The 19,442-nt window shown below is 41.9% G+C and overlaps 1 protein-coding gene across 4 annotated transcripts in view; it reads left to right on the top strand.

The window, feature by feature from the left end:
- EGFLAM (EGF like, fibronectin type III and laminin G domains) overlaps positions 1-19,442 on the top strand; it is a 79,266-nt gene that overhangs the window by 5,291 nt on the left and 54,533 nt on the right. For 2 of the 4 annotated variants that reach the window (XM_042028463.1, XM_042028461.1), the window contains exons 2-4: positions 12,091-12,200; positions 14,165-14,248; positions 15,331-15,357. In XM_042028463.1, the coding sequence (XP_041884397.1) occupies positions 12,162-12,200; positions 14,165-14,248; positions 15,331-15,357 (150 nt within the window). In that variant the 5' untranslated portion in view covers positions 12,091-12,161. Of the gene's footprint in view, positions 1-12,087; positions 12,201-14,164; positions 14,249-15,330; positions 15,358-19,442 lie in introns of all 4 variants that reach the window. The other 2 variants (XM_042028465.1, XM_042028462.1) reach the window with 1 other exon arrangement.

Below are 19,442 nucleotides of genomic sequence, written 5' to 3'. Positions count from 1 at the left end.
AAAGACATCCTGTGGAGCAGAATACTACCTTGTCTTAAACCAGAAAATGTCAGTGCATGAGTTCTCTTCAGTGCCCCTCAAACTCATTGATTAGCTGAGAGTATACTTGGACCTTTCTAACTCCTCAGATCAAGCTTATATTGGGACTCAAATTTTTGCATATTTCTGTTTATACTCTTTTAATGTGGTTTTATTGAAAATAAAATTAATTTTAAAAAGGTGACTAATGTTGCTTCATATCCTCAAAGCAGGACTGATAGGACCATTTCACAACTTTCCCATCACATGGAAATGAAACTCTAAAATGCTTATAGAAAGTTTTCTATATTAAAAAGTCATTAAACGATATTAAAGATACCTGTAATCTAAGGGAACAGCCATGAATAGGTCTTTGCAGAGTTTATTATTTCATTATTGAGTGTACAGTTGGGTGCCATATTTATCAGTGAATGTGCAATGGTGGTCTATGATCACATCACAAAAGGCTTTCTAAATCACAGCACATGGGAGATTATGTTAACTGTGTGACCTTGAATAAAATTTCTTAATTGTTTTCTGTGCAAACAAATTATCTATCTAAAAAAAAAAAAGCCACAAACCAAACAAATCCCCGAACCTGTTCTTCATAACTAATTCCAACTGAAAGGAAATAAGTAAGGAAATACGCCTTTTCAGTAAGACTAGGCAAGATTTGATTTCTTTTTATTTTTTACTTTCAGTGAAGATGCTTACACATGAAAACTAAAGTAGTTATTTCATATAACATGACGATCCAAACCACAGCAAAAGATGAACATTACTGTTTTAGACTTTTCAGAGTCACTGAGCTGAGAACAAGCACAGCAGAATTCATCTTTGAAAGTAACTGCTTCAGGAGGGTATAAGCCACTGAAAATTGGAGGCTTAGGGGGAAAGCTCCACGACAATCAGATACCTTACTCAAATCTAGATGATGATACGGTGTGTGATGATCCATAAAACTCTGCAGGTGAGAATTGTATAGTGTGAAATACACCAAGTTCATGCCAGTTCTTCCACTGAGTGTAGGGTAGCTACACCCAGGAGTAAAGACTAATTTTGAGGAAAGTCCCTCAGGATATTGGCCTCTAATGAAAAAGGAATCCACACGATATTGACAAAGGGAGCCAGTTCTTCAAAAGGAAGAGGACAGCTCTGTGGTCATGGGAGAAACCTTTTCTTCTCTTGGCTTGGATCCCTGTAGTTGGATAGCCAAAACGCATTGGCTTTCTTTTCTTAAAAAGATCTCTCACTCAGGCATTGCTGAAGTTATTCTGGATAGTTTTTTAGAGCTAGGAAATATAAACCATATGCAGGTGCTAACATCTGAACCTGGCTTTCTGAGTGTATCCCCAAGTAGTGATAGGGTGTCTTTTCCTTTATATATGTTAACCTTACAGCTAATAAACACTTTTTATACAACAGTGCAGATAGCAGTCATGTCAAGAGCAGTTCTGAGAAATGGACACTGAGTGGTTCTGAGTTTCCCCACATCCTCAGAGGATAGTCAGTCCAGTCTAACTCTCACAGAAAGATCTCTGAAGCTGGAAGAATCTCAACCCAGATTATTCTTCACACCTCGCTCAATTTTAAAAGTAGTTTAAAATTGCTGGCATCTATGAAAATGATGGTATATATCAATACCTCTGTACATTTGGAACCTGCAAAATTGTCTTTCTAAAATGATGGGAAATGAACATCCTGTGAATGTTGATCATGCTTCTTTCAAATACAGAAATCATTCTGATCTTTCTGCTGTGCCAGAGGTATTGTTGCACATACAAAGTTTTAAATCAAGACTGGCTTTGTGTTGCTGGCTCAAAAATCTTCTGATAAAAAATCCTAAGGGCAAATATTATACAGTATTTCACTCAAGTTTAATTGCTTTTATGCATGAAAAATTTCAACTAGAATATCATTTTAGGAAAAAAGAAGCCAAACCATGAACTAAACCTGTCAAACTGTAAATGATAGAAAGTATGTGTCTAGGACCAAAATTTTTGTGGTTTAATTAAAGATTGCAGAAGCCAGAATCTGTTCCTTGGAACTGAAATGTGAGGTCTCTTCCATATTCTGCTTTCTAGACAATTACAGGAGAAGGTAACATGTTTCCAAAAATAAGCAGGCATTTTAAGAACATGAGTATTTACAGGGATGTTGGCATTGCAGATGATACTCCAGCCATGCATGGAGATTGGTGTCCTGCTGGCATTTTTAGTTCCCGTTCCCATTTCATGGCGCTCTCATTCCATGTGAACCTATGGTGTGCAGGTTGCTAATGTTGCCATCATAACTGATCAGTCACGATGGCAGAGTTGAACTTTGCAGCCAAGAACTGTTTCTCTGTCTATGTGTGTGCCAAAGGACTCGCTCCGTAGGGTGAGATGGGGGCCTTCCAGATATTCACCCCTGCAGAGCCATAGGATCATAGGATGGAAGAAGAACATAAGCAATTCTTTCAGGGGCTTCTGGATAAAGAACAAGACAGCACCTAAAATGGGTTTAGAGGGGAAAAAAAAGCAAGCTGTTCAGACCAGCTGATGCCAAGTAAAGGGCATGGTTTGCATGAGGTAGGCCTGGTAAAGGTTTGGGTCAAAGGGTTGGACTCCACAGCCTGCAGAAGACAATGTGCCAGTGGAGCAGGGAATGCTTTGAGAGGATTAGCAAGCATTAGATACTAGCTGTGTGGACATCATAGCTGTGCCTGGGCCATGTGTTATTTTTTTTCCCCTATGTATTTGTTCTTTATGCTGTGATATATTTTCCACATCTCATTGTCTCTTGCACCAAAGAGGGTTTTGTTCTTCCCTGTCAGTCTCCCAGCTCTCACATCCTGCTGCTTGTTACTGGTTCTTTGAATATACAGGCCATGTCCCACACTAAATCAGTGCAGGGATTCAGGTTTAAAAACCAAAACTATTTCAGTCACTTAGTGGAGACAAAGAATTTCCTCTGGTTTTACTGATAGTGCTAGTGAATGGAGAGACTTGCTGACTTTTATTATAAGTCAGATAAGATAAGATAAGATAAGAAATTATCCAATTTCTTATGGAGGAACTGAGTTGGGGAAGAATTTCCTGCTCCTTGAGTAGATGTCAGATTTTCTCCCTGACCTGGCCTTCAGCAGCCTTTAATAAAATCACAGTTGCAATTGAGCAGGTTAGGATCACTGTGCAGTGGCAGCCCAAGTGGACGTGCTCTTCCACCATACCAGAGTCCATTAGGAGGAGTGTTTCCTGGAGGTTGAGGGAGGTGATCTTTTCTCTCTACAGAGCACTGGTGGGACACACCTGCAGCACTGGGTCCAGTTCTGGGCTGCCCAGTAACAGAGGAAACATGGACGTACTGGAACGAGTCCAGCAAAGGGCCACAAAGGTGAATAAATGGGAAGAGGTGAAGAAGAACAATTAAGCTTTGGAAGTAAAATACTTGTGGGAATCATACAAATGTATATAAATGATGGGGGAGTAATGAAGATGGAACTAGGCTTTTCTGAGTGGTGCCCTGTGACAGGGCTGGAGGCAATGGACACAAAGGGAAAGCAGGAAATTCCCCTTAACATGAGAAAATACTTTTTTAGTGAGGGTGACTGAGAATTTAGCCTGAGATGTTGTGGAATCTCTGTCCTTGGAGATACTCAAACCCCTTTAGGCAAAGTCTTGGGCAACCTGGTGCAGCTGAGCCTGCTCTGAGCAGGGGTTCAGACCAGGTAATCTCCAAAGGTGCCTTTCAGCCTCACTCCCTCTGTGATTTTGCAGAGTGTCACAAGGATCTCCTGAAAATGTCTGTTTCAGCTCTCGGGTTCAGCTGCCCTTGAACTCTCCTCCACCCTGTCATGGACTGAAAACATCAACTGGACCAACTACTCCACTTTCTACAGAGAAATGAGTTTTTGCTGGTGTTGTGATCAGTACAAAGTGTTTGGTGGGAGGTTGCTACCCTTTGTGTTTTCTATGAGGCCTGTGCCAGACCCTCAGGGATAACAAACCCGCACAATGATTTTTGTGATGCTTTCTGGGATGGGACCAGATTGTTTGTATCCACGAATAATGAACTTCAAAACAATCACTCAGGACTTGGAGGGACTGTGTGAACCCAAATGCTGCATGTTGTGTCCTCCCCCTGCACATTTGTTGCCTGTCACCTGGTCAGCTTTGTCCTCTTTTATCTTTTTGCATGTGTGTACGTAATGCATGTGTGATTGTCTGATTGTAATTTTTTTCTATCTGACCATTTTTCAGGAAGCTCCCCTTGATTCTCTTTCCTTCACCAAGTAAGATGCTTCTTCAAGAGCTGTTTTGTTCTGGGTTTCAGCAAGAAAAAAAAGTGTAGTAGATAAAGCAAACAGATTAAGGGACATCAAGGAGAACACTTTTCAACTATCATGAACAACTTTGCCATGTGTTCCATTGAGATAATAAGATTTGGATAGAGATCACCTGAAAAATAAGTGATATTGATTGATGGGAAAATAATTTTTCAAGTTATTTATTTGGCATTTTTACAATTTCACTGGCCTTTTTACTTTATATATATATATATAAAATACAACTGTATTTTCTGATAATAAATATGAAGTCTTTCATATGGGGTTCTCTTATGTATTGTACCCATGTACCCAACGCTCAGAAAATGCAGCAGGGTGACATTTATCTTTACTTTTATTATTTTGTTTCAGAGCAGGAAGGCACAGTTTCCTTCATGTGCAGAGTTTCTCCTGCAGCTCACTGTGTGTGCCTCAGCCCGGCAGCCTGTGCCGACCCACCCGGCTGCCTGGCTGGAAAGCTGCTGCTTGATGCTGCCCATCAGCTGAGTGGCATTTTAAGTGATGGATGTTCACAGTGTAGTCCCGCTATAGGAAACCATGAAGGGACACAAGGTTGGAGGAGATGCCAGGATATGCCTCTGGCATGCTGGTTCCTAAGCAGCCCATCCCACTGATTACTAATGCCTATTACAGAGACATGGTGTGAAAAACGAGGTTCACTCTCCTGTGAGAATTTAAAGGGTTTAATATAGAGACAATAAGAGACACATAAGATAAAGCAAAGAGGTAATGGCTGAGTGCCTTGGCGCTCTGCAAAGAGCACATCTGATGCTCCAGGTTAGTCCTTTTTATATCATTTTTACTGTCTGTTCTCTATTCATATTCAAACTTTTCCAGGAGCTGTTCTGCATGGCCACTCCTTGGTTCCGCCTTTTTAGAGCATGCGTAGTCTTCTGCCGTGCGGTTTTACTTCTTTTGATTCTTGGGGTTGGGCTCGTTAGGTAAGAGTCGATGGTAGGGTGGATCTCTTAATTCTCCAGACAGTCAGGGCTGATTGCACCTTTGGGCCTCTTTGCCCCCCGGGCAGAGCGGTGATAAGGGCTCTCGGACCCTCCTGGCCACCCGTTCTCCGGGCGGAGCAGCCTTTGGGCCCTTTTGTTCTCTGGACAAAGTGTTGATTAGCAGCTCCTTGGGCCTCATCCTCTGCTCGCTTGGAGGTTATCTTACTTGCTCACACTTGCTAACATCCTTGCTAAAAAGAAAGAAAACTACATCCACACAGCAAGAAGCATTTCTAACATTATATAATATCTACCTTTATACTTGCGATAAGCCAATATTACAATATATGTTTATAACACATGGTAACATGCTGCTGCTTGATTTCAGCTACCTTGTGGCACTTAAATTGTATCTCTGAGACACTTTTTTAAAAAGTTATTTGAAAAGCGGTGAAGCAGCTGATGAGAAGGCAGGCCATGGCGGGGCAGGCAGTGTGCTGGCAGCAGGCAGGGCTGGCTGCAGCCTGCCAGTCGCTGGACACATCCACTGGGACAAGGCAGGTTGAAGCCCAGACAGGAAATCCCAAGCCAGGAAAAATATTGAGCTTTGCATTTTCAAGCAGCTTTTAGGTTGGAGTAGGGAGGGGTGAGCCTAAGTGTCCCTTCTCCAGGAATAGGAACCTGGCTACCAATTTCCTATGCCAGGCCAAGGTGCTGCAGGAGATGTCAGGAATTAGGACAGCCATGCCCCAGCACTGGGGCTTCAGTGGGCAAAGCACAAGCCTGGTTTTAGGGGAGTGAGCATTAGATTTGACTCACACTTCCAGAAATGCACTGGAAGTTACGCAAGTGAAGTGTCTTGGTGGGGGTTTTTACAGGCACCTATACTCCATTTACCCTGGAAGTGGAAAACGCTTCCATTAGGTGAAATATTTCACGAAGTTATCCCGGTGAAGATTCAGGGTATGCAGGTATGCACTTCTGTGAATCAAACTGGCCTCTGAGCAGTAATTATTAAAAACACAAGCCTGTGAGAGTTACCTAGAGATTGCCCCATGTGCTCCTCTTGACTAGGGCAAGACATACAAAGTAGACTTTTGCTCAGAGGTATGATGTCCCCTACTTTTTATAACCTTTAGCACTAGGAATTCTCCAAAAATGAGTCCAGGGCATAACCATCCACAGCTAGAAATTTTATATATATATCTTCAAAAATTTTTTTGTAAAAAGCAGTTACTCCTTTTCATTTTCACTCCTAGAAGTCAGTGTTGCAGTGTGAAGAGCTCCGCTCCTCTCTCCTTCTCTTTTCTGCAGTTGGAGCCCTCCTGGGAGCAGAGCCTTGCTCCAGGAAGGAGGGTGAGGAGAGAACTGAGGCTTCCCGTTGCTGCCTTTCTGTTCAGTGATCTGCAGGGCCAAGGTAAAGCAGGAAAAGCCACAACAAAGTCACCAGTGACACTGTGCCTGTTCATTCCTAATGAGATTCGTGGTGTTGCACTGCAGCTTAAGTTCTGAGCTCTGTCTCCTTCGTTACCCTTCCCCGGGCTATAAAAACCCTAGTGACCATCACCTCAGATGTCCCTGGGGCAGATAACAGATGCTATATAAGCATCAGAAAAACATCACGTGAGTCCAAGCCTGTTATTTATTAAAATGTTGAGGGATTTTTTTCATTGTGGTTTCTTTTGCAGTGTTTTTAAAGGACTAATGAAGGTCAGGTTAGTCTCTCCAAAGATTTGTGCACTGAGGTTTGGATCAAAACCAGTGATGCCTCTCTAGGGCCAGGTTACCTGCCATCTCTGCTCTGGTACTCAGTGTGGCAGTGTCCAGACGATCCAGAGGATTTCCTTTTGTCAGGATCTGATGCAGTGGAAGGTGATTCATTCGGAGGAATGACTGTCAAGATTTTTTTATGTGTGTGTGTGTGTATGTTTCTGCTTGGGGTGCACAACCAGGACAGGCTGGCTGAGATTTTCCAGTTTCAAGTCCTTGTCTTTTGTACTTGTTGTGGCTGTGAAATTCTTGCTCTCTTACGTACTGCTGCTGGGCAGTGGGAGCTGGAAAAGGCTTCAAAGAAATTTAAATACGGCATATTTTTTTCATTTAGAATTTCCTGACCTTTTCAGTTTGTCATGTTGTCTTCCTTCCACTGTGGTGTTTGCATAACTTTTGGTCTGTAAAATAAGGGAAGCAAAAGACCTTATCACTGTTTATTGTTTTATAGATAAGAATTTCACCAATATTTCAGTGAGAGAAGGACTGTTTCACCTCTAGGAGTGGGCAAGCTTTTTTGCCTCGAAAACAGCTATTACAATGATAAAATACTATTTTAATAAAACTCAGAGTGAGGTTTTTTATGAATTGGTGAACACAAATAATGTTCCGAGGTATTTCTGGAAAGTGTTTTGTTTTGAAAACTTCAATTTAGAATTTGTTTGAATTGTTTTTCTTGAGCTTTTTTATTCCTGTTTTCTTACATTGTGACATGTTAGTAGTGACAGCTGGCATTTCATCAACAAGTTTCACTTGTTTCACGGAACACAAATAGGAGACACATCAACCTGGAAAATAAGGAGCCCTTTAGTCAGTACCTCTTAGCTGTTACCCACAGAGATTTAAAAGTAAAATAGTGAAATGCTTATCTCCTTCCATTGGCTTATGCCCTCTCATTAAGAGTAGTACAGAAAATGTAGTATAAAGATTTTTATTTTCCAAACTACAAAGTAGTAAAGATGAAATTAACCACCTGTTTTCCCTTAAATGTATTACCATATTATTGCATGTGGATTTTGAGTTATTTGCATATTATTTCAGGATCTGCAAGTACCTGTGACTACCTGCATGCCTTGATACAGCAAAAACATCTAAAAAGAAAAGATTAAATCCAAAATATAATTAAAATTCTGAAAGAAAAATTTCTAACACAAATCCTTTCAGAGAGTCCATTCATCAGTATTTTAGATAAAAACTAGTTTTCAATCACTATTATTTTAAACCAATTTAAAATTTGAATCAGTTTTGAAATTTGCTCTAAAATAGTGGTACTAGTAGTACATACTAACAGGGATGAGCTTTATCCATTTAATCCAAAGTGCTTCAAGTGTGAAGCTTGTGGATATTAGAAATGTATTTGGTTTGAAGCAGCATGTTTTTCTCATAACTGTTCATCACTGTAGTAAGATTTTGGTATCAGTCCATGACTAGAAGGAAGGAAGGAAGAACTGTGCCTACATATGCAGGTTTTTTTCAGTAGCTGAAGGAAAGGATCAGGCTGAAGTGGCTGCTCCTGAGCTTGGCACAAGGCCAGCATGGGTGTCCTGGGAGCAGAGGGTAGATTCACTGGAAGTGTTTCTATTGTGTACTCAAGGTAACCGCACAAAATCACAAGGGCAGACATGGAAGTGACATTTATGCTGGTGGATTCAGTGATGGCAAGGAGCATTCAGCAGCACTGGTATATGGAATCATAGAATGGTAGAAGGTTAAGGGGTTGAAGGGACCTTAAAGACCATCTAATCCCAATCCCCTTGCCATAGGGACATCTCCCACTAGACTGGGTTGCTCAAGGCCTTATCCAGCCTGGCCATGAACATTGCCAAGGCTGGTGCATCCACAGCCTCTCTGGGCAACCTGTGACAGCGCCTCACCACCCTCACAGCAAAGAATTTAATCTCTTCTTTACAGTAAAGGATAACTCCACTGCCTGGCCCAGGCTGGGGACCATTCCCAAGAGGCACACATTTAGCCTGTGGCCACCCTGATGGTAGCCCATGGGTATTTAATATATGGGCAGAGGCTGTTGTATGTAGCAGCGAGAGCCACAATGGAAGTGACACTTGTATTGATGGCATAAGCATTTTCACCATTTTTAATTTGAGTTACTTTTGTGAAGCAAAAATTTAAATAATGGTCATTATTTTGAAATGGCAAATTTTACTCCCTTTCAGGCAAAATTTACTCCATCTCAGGGAGAGTGCTTTTGTATTCTTCAGCTCACTTGGAGAGCTTGTTTGGTGACTTCTTTACTGGTTTGATGGTTTTTGCATATTTTTAGAAATACAGAGCCAAAGACATGTATAAACGAGAAGGAAAGTAGCTGTAAGCAGAAAAGTAAACACAACATTGTCAGCTCAACATCGTTTACCTATGGCTAAATCCTCATTAAGTTGTGTTTGATATACTTTCACAATGTATAGTCATAATACGTGTGAGAGTGCTCCCTCTTGATTAATGGCTTCTTTGCATGGCACTGGAGTCATTGCTTCCATTACCATAAAAGCATTTTGGACAATATCGAACTTTCTGTGCCTGATGGGCCAGAAAGGAGAATGACTGTGTTTGTACAAAACATGTTTAATTTTATTGTTTATATAAATTGGATCCTTGTCCTTTATGATCAGAGCAAGTCTCCATGCCTTCTTAGGTATTCACTGGACCCAGCTGCAGAGGACATTGGCAGGGGGATCATTACTGAGGCAGATCTTCAGAGAATGCACAAGTAGTGGATATGTCTCACCCCCTTGTCTGCAGATTCCCAATCCACAGGCTTCAGAGGGGAGTAGGTTCTGTTGTGGTTTTGCACTGTGCATGGTGCTACCAGATTAACAGAGAGTTCACACTGAGTTTTGAGAAGACGTATTTCTGACCCCAATTGTAGGAGAAACTACAAATACCCCAAGAGTTTTACCCTTGAAAACTCTTTATTATTTTTAATAGTCTAAACATGACATCTGACATAAAGACATAAATGTTTAGACCAGTTTCAATATCTGTTTTTAGTGTGCCTAATACATGATGCTCTGTAAAATCATTCAAAATACGTTAAGCTCACATTTATCTCAAAATGGTTCATCAGTAGAGCAGTGACAAGTGTTGCAACAGTTGTGATCAGCTGAAAAACTGCTTTCATATGGTTGCTCAAAAGCCATGGCATCTCCTGTAGCTCAGTGCCTTAAAACTGCTTGCGTCAGATCCTGCCATCACTTCACCATGGTTGTGAAGGGAAAGTTCAGTCCAGAAATGGACATTTTTTACTTTCTGCTGGTTTGTGTGAAATTCGGACCCTGACAACCAGAAGTGACTCTGAATCCCCAGACACACATCACTGAGCTGTCAGGCCAGGAGTGGTGATAGCAGAGGACCGTGGGACTGCCATGCTGCATGAGATACTCCTCTCTGCCTTGCCCTCTATCCTCCCCAGGAAATAACTCTGTGCATGGGTCACAGCTGCCACTGGCTTTCTTTGTCCTCTTGGCTCCTGGTTTGGGCATGAGGCAGCAGGTCCCCAGCAGGGTGACTGCCATGTGCCTGCTTGTCACACGGCTTTGTCGCAGAGAGGGCAGGATGCAGTGGTGTGGTGAGCTCTGGCCATCATCTGAGGCTGCTTGTAAAGACAGTGCTAAGGCTGATGGTTCCCAAGCATGTATCCAGCCATATCCCTGTTGTGTTAGGGGAATTCCCTAACTTCTAGGGAGAATTAAACAAGGAGGATAGAAATACAGGCCTCTCTGGCTCCTTGCTCTTGTTTTCCCTGGCTTAGGCCAGGGCTTTATATTTACTCCACAGTGACAATTTATAGGCCAGTGTAGCTGAGGTCAATTTTGGCTCTCTGTGTCTCTTTCATCATCTGCATCCTGGAGATAGTAGTGTTTTCTAGGGCTGAGTGAATAATTCATTATGTGGCTCCTTATTAAACAGATGTTGCCTCTCTGTTTGCAGATAGTCTGCAAATGGATTGCATTTTGTTCAAATTTATTTGTTGTTCCAAATTATTCACCAAATACTTTCAGTAAATAATGTTATTGGCCTATAGTGCAGTCAGAATATGAATTCGAAGCCTGCCTTACATGACTATTTGTCATTGCTGGTTAAAATTTGTTATTTCAGCAACTGTGCCTTCCAGCAAACTTGTCTCATAGAGCTTCCCCAGAAAGTAACACAAGGATGCTATGAATATGTTAAGAGTGAATGTTTAGGGGGTATTCTTTCTTCATTACTACTAATGCAGCTGAAATGCTAATCTGCCTCACTGGGTGTTGTGGATACTGGAAAGATGTTTTCTGAATGTAAAATGCTTCTAAAGTGGACACTGATACCCCAGCCCTGGCTGCTCATCCCTGCCACTCCTTTAGGTAGCAGGTGGTGTATGGTTCCAGCTACTGCTGAGTGCAGGGCAGGAGGTGAGCTTAGGAGGTGGCACATGCTGTGTTCAGAGCCCCTGGGCCAAGCAGGAATCCATTGGACTAAGTCCCTCCCTGCTAATGAAGAAAATGGGTGGGGGCCCAGGGAACATGGCATGGTTTGGCTCTCATCCACACAGTTGAACTCCTTTCCTTCCCCAAAGATGCCCATACTTACTTACAGATGTGGTGGGTGAGCTGTGCCGTCCTCCAGAACACTCTGGGGAGGCCTTTCCAGTAGTCTGAATCTGTGCCACAGACTGTACAAGCAGTATGAATGTGTGAATGTCCCTGTGTTTGGGTCCTGGGTAGTACCCAGCATTTCAGGAACACATTTAAAGCCTACGAGTTGCTCAATTGCTTGAAGCACTGGGTACTCCTGAGCTGAGCAACAGCTTGCCCATTGAGAAGAGGAGATGTCCTCCTTTGCTCCCCCTCTCCTGGTGTTCCACTGCTACCTTGGAAGTTAGAATTGGAGAGGGAAAAGGGAAAAGTAAAATCTGAGTAGCTTGATAGTTTGGAATGAGGGCAACACAGGCCTACTTTTCAAAGCCATACCTGCCAGGTAGCTACAGGAGAGGGTTTTTGTCCTATGGCTCCTTATACAGTGCCATTTTGTTTTTAGCAGATAGGCTGGGGCCTCCTCTGGATATTCTGCTGGATTCACTGAACTGCACAGCGTTCAGTGTGCAATGGAAGATGCCAAAGCAGCACTCGAGCACCATCACGGGGTACACGGTAAGTGATGCTCCCTGCTGCTGCCTCAGCCTCAGCCTGCACACACAGACACCAGTGGGACAGCCCCTTCTCCTAACGCACAGTGCCACTTCCCAGAAAGTAGCCAGGGGACAGTGGGCTTGAGTGGATTGAACTGTAACCTTAAAAAACCAAGCAGTTAATGTTTTAGAAACAAGCTATGATGGGAATTTGGGTTGGATGCCAAGGGCCTGCAGTGGATGTAGATTGCTTTCCTGCAACTGTTGTGGTTTTCCTGCAAAGCTCTCAGTGCTCTCTGCAGCTGATAAAACAGTAAAGTAGAGCAGAGCAGGTCAATATTACACTGTGCAAATGAGGGCCATCCAGCTCCTTTGACTTATACATCCAGCCTGACGATTACTTTAGCAGGAATATGTTTTCAAATGAAGCCTCTAAAACTTCCCAGACTGGTAGCAGGTACAATGGAAGGAGTCACTTTCATGGAGTCTCTTCCTGGATAGGTACTGTACTGCACAGAATCCCTGAGAAACCACCAACAGCCTTAAATATCAAAAGGACTTTGTTTTATTCCCCCCTACCTCAGAAGTCAGTTTCTGTTAAAGAAGCTGAATGATTTTCCTGTTGTACTCAGCAATTTTATAGGGAAGCCTCTGACCCCCATCAAGGCTCTGCCATGTTACCTTCTGACTATATGGCAAAACAGAATGGCTAGGCTAAACTGGTTACTGTGTCTTAGTGTTCAAGAAGAAAAACAATGAGCACTAACATGCCATTCGTTCATTTTTGTTAGGTCTTGCTTTAACAGGTATTCCAAGGCAATGAAACTCAGTCCCAAAACGGAAGTTTTCGTCAGTGGGAAATTAGCACCAAAGATGTGAGATGTTGACTAGAATGTGTTGCTTTCACCTTCAACAAAAAAAACCAAATAGCAGTTGTTCTTATTAGCATTTTCTATGGAAGGATTTGAAATTTCCAGGAATAAAATACCCAAAATTCAGTTTTATGTAAAAAGGGGGGAAGTAGAATACCACTGAGTACCTTTATTATTAATGTACACTAAAAGGGTGAGACAATTCCCTGCAACAGGTGTTTCTGGTACACGTGCTCCTTTATCCCACAGTCTTGTAAATCACACCAGTGCAGCCCAGCTGCAGAGTTGATTTTGTTGTTATGAAAGTGCTATGAACTAGAATATAGTAGTCTAAAACTCCAAAAATCACTGGCTGTGGCCAGGACCTGCCTCAGGTGGGCTCTATGTAGCTGGGTCCATCCTTCTCTGTGAAAACAGAGGTGTGATGAGTAATTGTCTTAAGTCGTAAACAGTTTTCACTTTCATGCACGCAGATCGAGCATCTGAGCTCCACTACTTTTTTTAAGCCTTGAGCTGGTGTGTGGCATGATAATAAAACCAATGACAAGCAGCATCAATAGTGTTGTACCTAAAACGTTTTCACTGTAGTATCTTGACCCTCTGGCATCTCTGGGTCTCTGTGCATGGGAAAGCAGATTCTCTGTCTCATTAGTCTCCAGTACATGGCAACAGACATGGAGAAACATTTTACGATAGAGCAATTTTTATAATGTCATAATCGTGTAATGTTCACATCTTCCTTACATGAAGTAAGGTGTCTAAGTGGTGCAGACTGGTCCCACAACTCTTTAGCTGTCCATGCTCACCACAGACAAATGATGCACAATGAAAATAGTCAGCTCAGGTCTGCACTACAAACCCTACAACTGCGTCTCACGTTAGTTAAGTGTATACACTTTGTGATGGTGTCCTTTGGTCACACCGACAACTTCTAGCAAATATGTAAGGAATATTAAATATTAATACTACCTTTTCCTGCATTTGAAAAGGTAAGAGATCATGGGCTCAAATGCTGTCCTCAGAGTGAGAATGGTGCACTGGTGCACTCATTCTTAAGTAACTCTGAAACACTGAGTTATTGCTTTAACTGGTTTGACTATATCTTCTTCCCAAGGTCTTTTACTCAGAAGTTGAAGGTGACAAAGCAGTTAAACAGCTCTCACATGATGTACCCCTCAGTTTGGATATGATTAGCATGGTGAGTATTGCTTTTCATCAACAATCAGAGCACTGGAGCAGAACATGCAAGTGGAAACTTGCAATCCAAGCCCCAGATCTACTCGGGGTGTTGAGCAAAAGATGTTTTTCTGTTTGCGTGATGCACTTTTGCTCCTTCTTGTCTGACTGTTTTATCATGTAAAACTATTGGGACTTGCTCTCAGCTTCCTAGTACTGATCTTTGACATCTACTAAAATAGAACTTTTAATCTTGAATGTACATTTTCTGTGCATTTTCATACATGGAAGGGGTGGAGTTGCGCAAGTCTATGCACAGTTAGAGAGAGTTGCACTATCAGTGTACGTGTATTGCAGTGTCTGACATAGCTGTGTGACTTAAAGAGTGTTTTTGCTTCTGTGTGAGACTGTGGCCTTCTGAGATATGGTTGCTTTAGTTGCAGTTCTGCAAGTTCACATTCTAGAAGATTCCCCTAGATGCTGGTGTTTATTTTGTTCTTGAATACACTACTTTTTCTTATTGCTCTCAATTTGTTTCTTTAAGTTATGTTTTTTCTTTTATATCTCCTTTGTATTCTTGCTTTGGGGCTTTTTTTCATTTGCCCCTTCTCTTTCCTTCTTCCCTTTTTCTGCCCCACTTCCTCACTAGAAGTGTGAGTGAGGAGGATGCTCAAATTTCCTGCAGTTTTCCATCACTCTGGTTGTCAGTTCTGACTTCTGCAGGATCCTGGGATCACAGTGAATGAAACAATATTGCTGTCATGATATATAATTTCTTTATTTATGCATTATTTTCTCCCTTCTTATCTTTATCTCTGTATTCCTCTCTCGCCTTTTTTTTTCCTAAAACCATTCTTACTAGTAGTGCCAAGAAAGATCAAACAGCACACTGTTTTTTATCTTAATCCTAACAGCAGTACTTTTTAATCACTGGGAGAGGAGAGTCTGTATCCCAGTATTCATGCAGATGATTAACAGCCACATAGAATACTACATGCTGCAGCATATGGGTCTTGTTTTAATTCCCTGACCCATTATTTATGTGCTTTTGCTGTCACTTTTTATTATGTTAGTTCTTAATAAGTCCTATTTGCTTTTTCCCAGGGTCAGCTTGAAGGACAAGCAATTTTTGTAAGTATTGCTTCGCATGAAACTTGGTCACAGATGAGCTTTAAAAAGAAATTGAATGATTCTGACTTGGTCTTTCCACAGACTCACGCACAAAAGTTAATCTCAAATGTTGATTCTATGTAGCACTTATACAGGGCCTTTCATGGTCAAAATGTAGCAAATAGTAGCCCCAAAAAGCTCAAAATCCACAGGTGAACAAGGCGGACATGTAGGACAAGTAGCTCCCTTTTTAGCAACGGACAAACCTTTTTCTCAGTCATCAGAGGTATTTAGGGATGTCTTGTTTTGATGGAGTACATTTGTGCAAAAAATGAGGTATATCCAGGCAGTGAGGATTTAAAGATGATGGGGACAGTCAAGTAGTCAGACAGACACTAAAAGGGAAGAACAAAGTCTGGCAGTTGGAGAGGAGATGAAGAGGGAAAAACCTGAGCCAGTCCAGAGAGAGCCAAGAAGGAGGAGGAGCACAGGAAGAGGCCAGCCTTGCAACGCCCAGGAGGAAGGAGTGGGAGACTAGCTACTAGTCTAAAACAAGTTTGAAAGAAATACCAACTCTCTTAATGGCTTTGCAGCTGGTGAATTAATCAAATTGATTATTTCCAGTCCTGCACTCAGTCCAGTCTGCTCCTGTGAGCAGTAAACAGGTTGGGTTTATTGTGAGCAGGAAGCAAGCAGGAGGTGCTTGAGTTTAGGTAGGAGAAGGACAGCAATTTCAGTCTTTAACTGAAATCCCTAACATCAACAGCCTCTTGCAAATTTTTTTTTCTGAGAGCTATTTTAGGAATAGAGAAATCTCACGAAGTTGGTGGAGCTCACAGAACTTTTGTGGTCTGAAATAAGGGAAGATTGGTTGTACTATAGGAGGCTGAATCCTCAGGATGCACTTGAACCAGGACTATCTGGTTCAATCCTAGTTGAGCTGAGTCTGGATTATGGCATCTCAGAGTTGAGGTTCCATGCTGGGCCCTACTTTTCTGCTTGATAAAAATAACACTTCGGAGGGGTACTTGTGGAGAAGTATGAATGGCTGGGATTAATCAGCTCCCAGCTGTCATTAATCCTCCAGGAAGTGGTGTTCTCGATGAAATGCTTTCTGTTTTATTCATACCAAACTCAACAGAAATCTGCAATAGTTTTGTGGTTAAGTCTGCATAGCTAATGTTTCCATCACTGAGCCTCTCCTGGTGCTGGGTATGACCCTGCTGCTTTCTTAGAGGCTTCTCTGGGTCGTGTGAGACCGCTGTAGCAAGAGCTGATTTGCACCACCTGTTTCTGTGCATGCCTATGTTCATGTGCCTGTGTGTTAGGAAAGTGGATAATGGATTATTGTGTATTATATCATCCTAAAGTAGAGAACATGTAAGTGACAGCAGCTAGGAGAAGTGCAGATGCAGTACCATTTAGTAAGGCGGTTGTTCTAACTGGGCATAATATTCAGGAACTCCAGCACATGTAAAAAATAAGAAAAATCAATAAAAATTAGTAGGCTTTAAAGGTGGGAAGTTTTAGGTTGGGCATAGAGCCGTGGAGAGCAACACTGCTCCCTGTCAAATCACTAAACATACCAGTACAAAATGGGAAGTGACCAGCTGGGACCAGTAGTGCAGGGAAGGAATTGTCGTCAGGGGAGAGAGTGTCATTAAACCCAGCTCAGTTCCTGCAGCTGTGTTGTAATCCAGGGTTTGATGATTTTTTGGATTAAAACAAAACAGAAAACAGACATTCTTTTGGAAAACAATTTGTAATCCTGGTGTCTGTGAGGCAGCTTACTGAGCCTCAAAAACAGTTTCAACACACTTGTAGGGAAGGCAAGCTGTATGGCAGGGCAGGGAGGGATATATGGGATAATCTACAAGGAATTGGCTCCCCTACCACAGAAAAGGTATCACATTTCCTCACCCCATTCAACAGTGTGAGATTGTAATGAGAATACCAAATGTAATTTTTTAGGATTTTAGCAAGAGTTGGGCAAGACGAAAAAGTGAGGTTCCTGACTGTTGAAGCATCATCAGCAATCGAGTGTTGAGTTTGGGGCATCAGGCTTTGAAATATAGAGGTAATCTGAGTGGAGGGAGGACTACAAAAATGATGGGGGTAGCTCTTCCACATACTACCTAAATTCATTATCTGTGAGTCCACTCTGTCTCTTCTGAGAGGGAGAAAACTTGGGTTTAAGACCTGTCTTCTAAATACAAGCAAAAAAAGAAATGAAACATGTACTCCCAGGCTGCTGGACAATGGGGGACAAGGAAATGTGTTTCTTTTCCAGGATCTGATTTGAAAGTGTTCCTGGTGTGAGGTGGGTATTCCCTGACATTGCCACAGGTCAGGGTAGCTTGATGACGTCCTGAATTTTTACTTATTCACTGATGACCTGATCTTTGAAGATTAGAAGAGGCTTGATCTCAGAGATACCCACTGTGTGTTCCAGAGCTCTGTTCATGGAAAGGGCACTGCCAGAAGGAGGCAGGTAGCCACGTGTGTAAGGCATGAGTGCACCTTATTGAGGTTTTGAGGGCACGCATGTTGAACTTAAATACTTAAGTAGATATTAAGGCTTTGATCTTGACTGGCCAGGCACTCAATGAGATTCCCTCTGTTTAGCTTATTGTAGACTTGAGTCTGCAGGTAATAGTATGAGGCATGCGCATGAATATCCAACTCTCTGCAAGCACCAAGTTCCTGAATAGTGTGAAAACAAAAAGACAAATAATGAAGGATTTTTTCCTTATAAGAATGAGTGTAATAAAGAGGAATACTGGCAGGAACAAATGCACAGAGTTAATGGCAGACAGACAATACCTATGGCATGGAGGATAGAAAGGCAGGAGCACGGGCATCAGTACTGTCGCCAGGAGGAGGTACTGGGTTTTCAGCAACTGGCTTCTCAGATCACATTGTGAAAGATCTCAGTCCCTTCAGCTATGAGACTGAAAGACCCAGATTAATCTTCCAGAGTGAGTGTTCTTGCTGCCTCTCTCTGGACAGTTACTTTTCCAGCATTGTTTTTGTCTCAGATTTGTCCAGATCATTCGAACACATCAAATGTGAATGATGGAAAAACAGGATAGTGGTCAGGTGGTCCATGTTAATAGGAAATCAGTGTTAGTGCTCCAAAACCATGTCCAGAGAAATGACAGATGGCAGGGTGTTGTCGAACAACATTGTAGTAATAATGTAGGTTCCCCAAAGAGTAGAGAGGAAGTGGTTTTTTCCAAATGACCATCAAAAGGAAATTTAGCAGTTAATAAAATTTTTGGATTGTTTACTATTTTACTGCAACTGGAAGCGCAGATTTAAAGTCTGTTCCAACATGAAGAGAAAGGATAACTCCACATTTTCAAATGCACTGTGACTAATGTGTTTAATATCAGAGAATGAAAACCAGAAGAATAATTGCTGTAAACCAGTTTTTTTGTAAGTGCTTATTTTTCACACCAGAACAGTCTGTGCTGTAGAACCTGGTATTTCTGTTTACGTGTGTATGCTGTCAAAATTCATAAATCTGGGATTAACACAGGCATTCCAGGTAGGCTGCAGGTAAAGTATACTCAATTTCTGTACACATGTACACATTCTCCATTAAAGATCCATGAGATCTATATGTCTGAGGCTGATCCATGCTATGTGCAGCAGCCAGTGATGAAATGTAATATTTTGGTGACATTTTCCATTTTCTGGAAGAATTGAACAGGCTCCTCTGAAGAGTATTCATCAGCACAAGCTCTTCACATGGAGTTGAGCATTGCCTCCTTTACAGTAGTTGTCTGTGGGTTAATCTTTCTGTGTTTATGGCAGAAGGACAAATAAGGGAAATGCCTGCTTCAGGTCAAGGCTGTTAGCTGAGCTCGTAAAATTGTGAGAGATGATGGGATAGAGCTCTGCTCTGTGAGAAATTAAGGATCATCAGTTCACACTGCATCGAATTGCTTCACTCTCAGGAGGTTTTATGGCCTCTGAATTTAAAAGAGAAATAAAAACAAACAAGAAAAAAAAAAGGGCAAAACACACCAGACTGATACCAAATGCTAGCAGCTGGGTCAAGGGAGGGAATAGTATGTGACTTTGACTTCACCAGTGAAAAA

The sequence above is a fragment of the Corvus kubaryi genome, unplaced genomic scaffold (assembly GCF_017639235.1).
Source record: "Corvus kubaryi isolate FWS band 111438036 unplaced genomic scaffold, C.kubaryi_AGA036_p1.0 37308, whole genome shotgun sequence".
In the NCBI taxonomy this organism is placed as follows: domain Eukaryota; kingdom Metazoa; phylum Chordata; class Aves; order Passeriformes; family Corvidae; genus Corvus; species Corvus kubaryi.
This window is presented reverse-complemented; position numbering and strand designations above follow the sequence as displayed.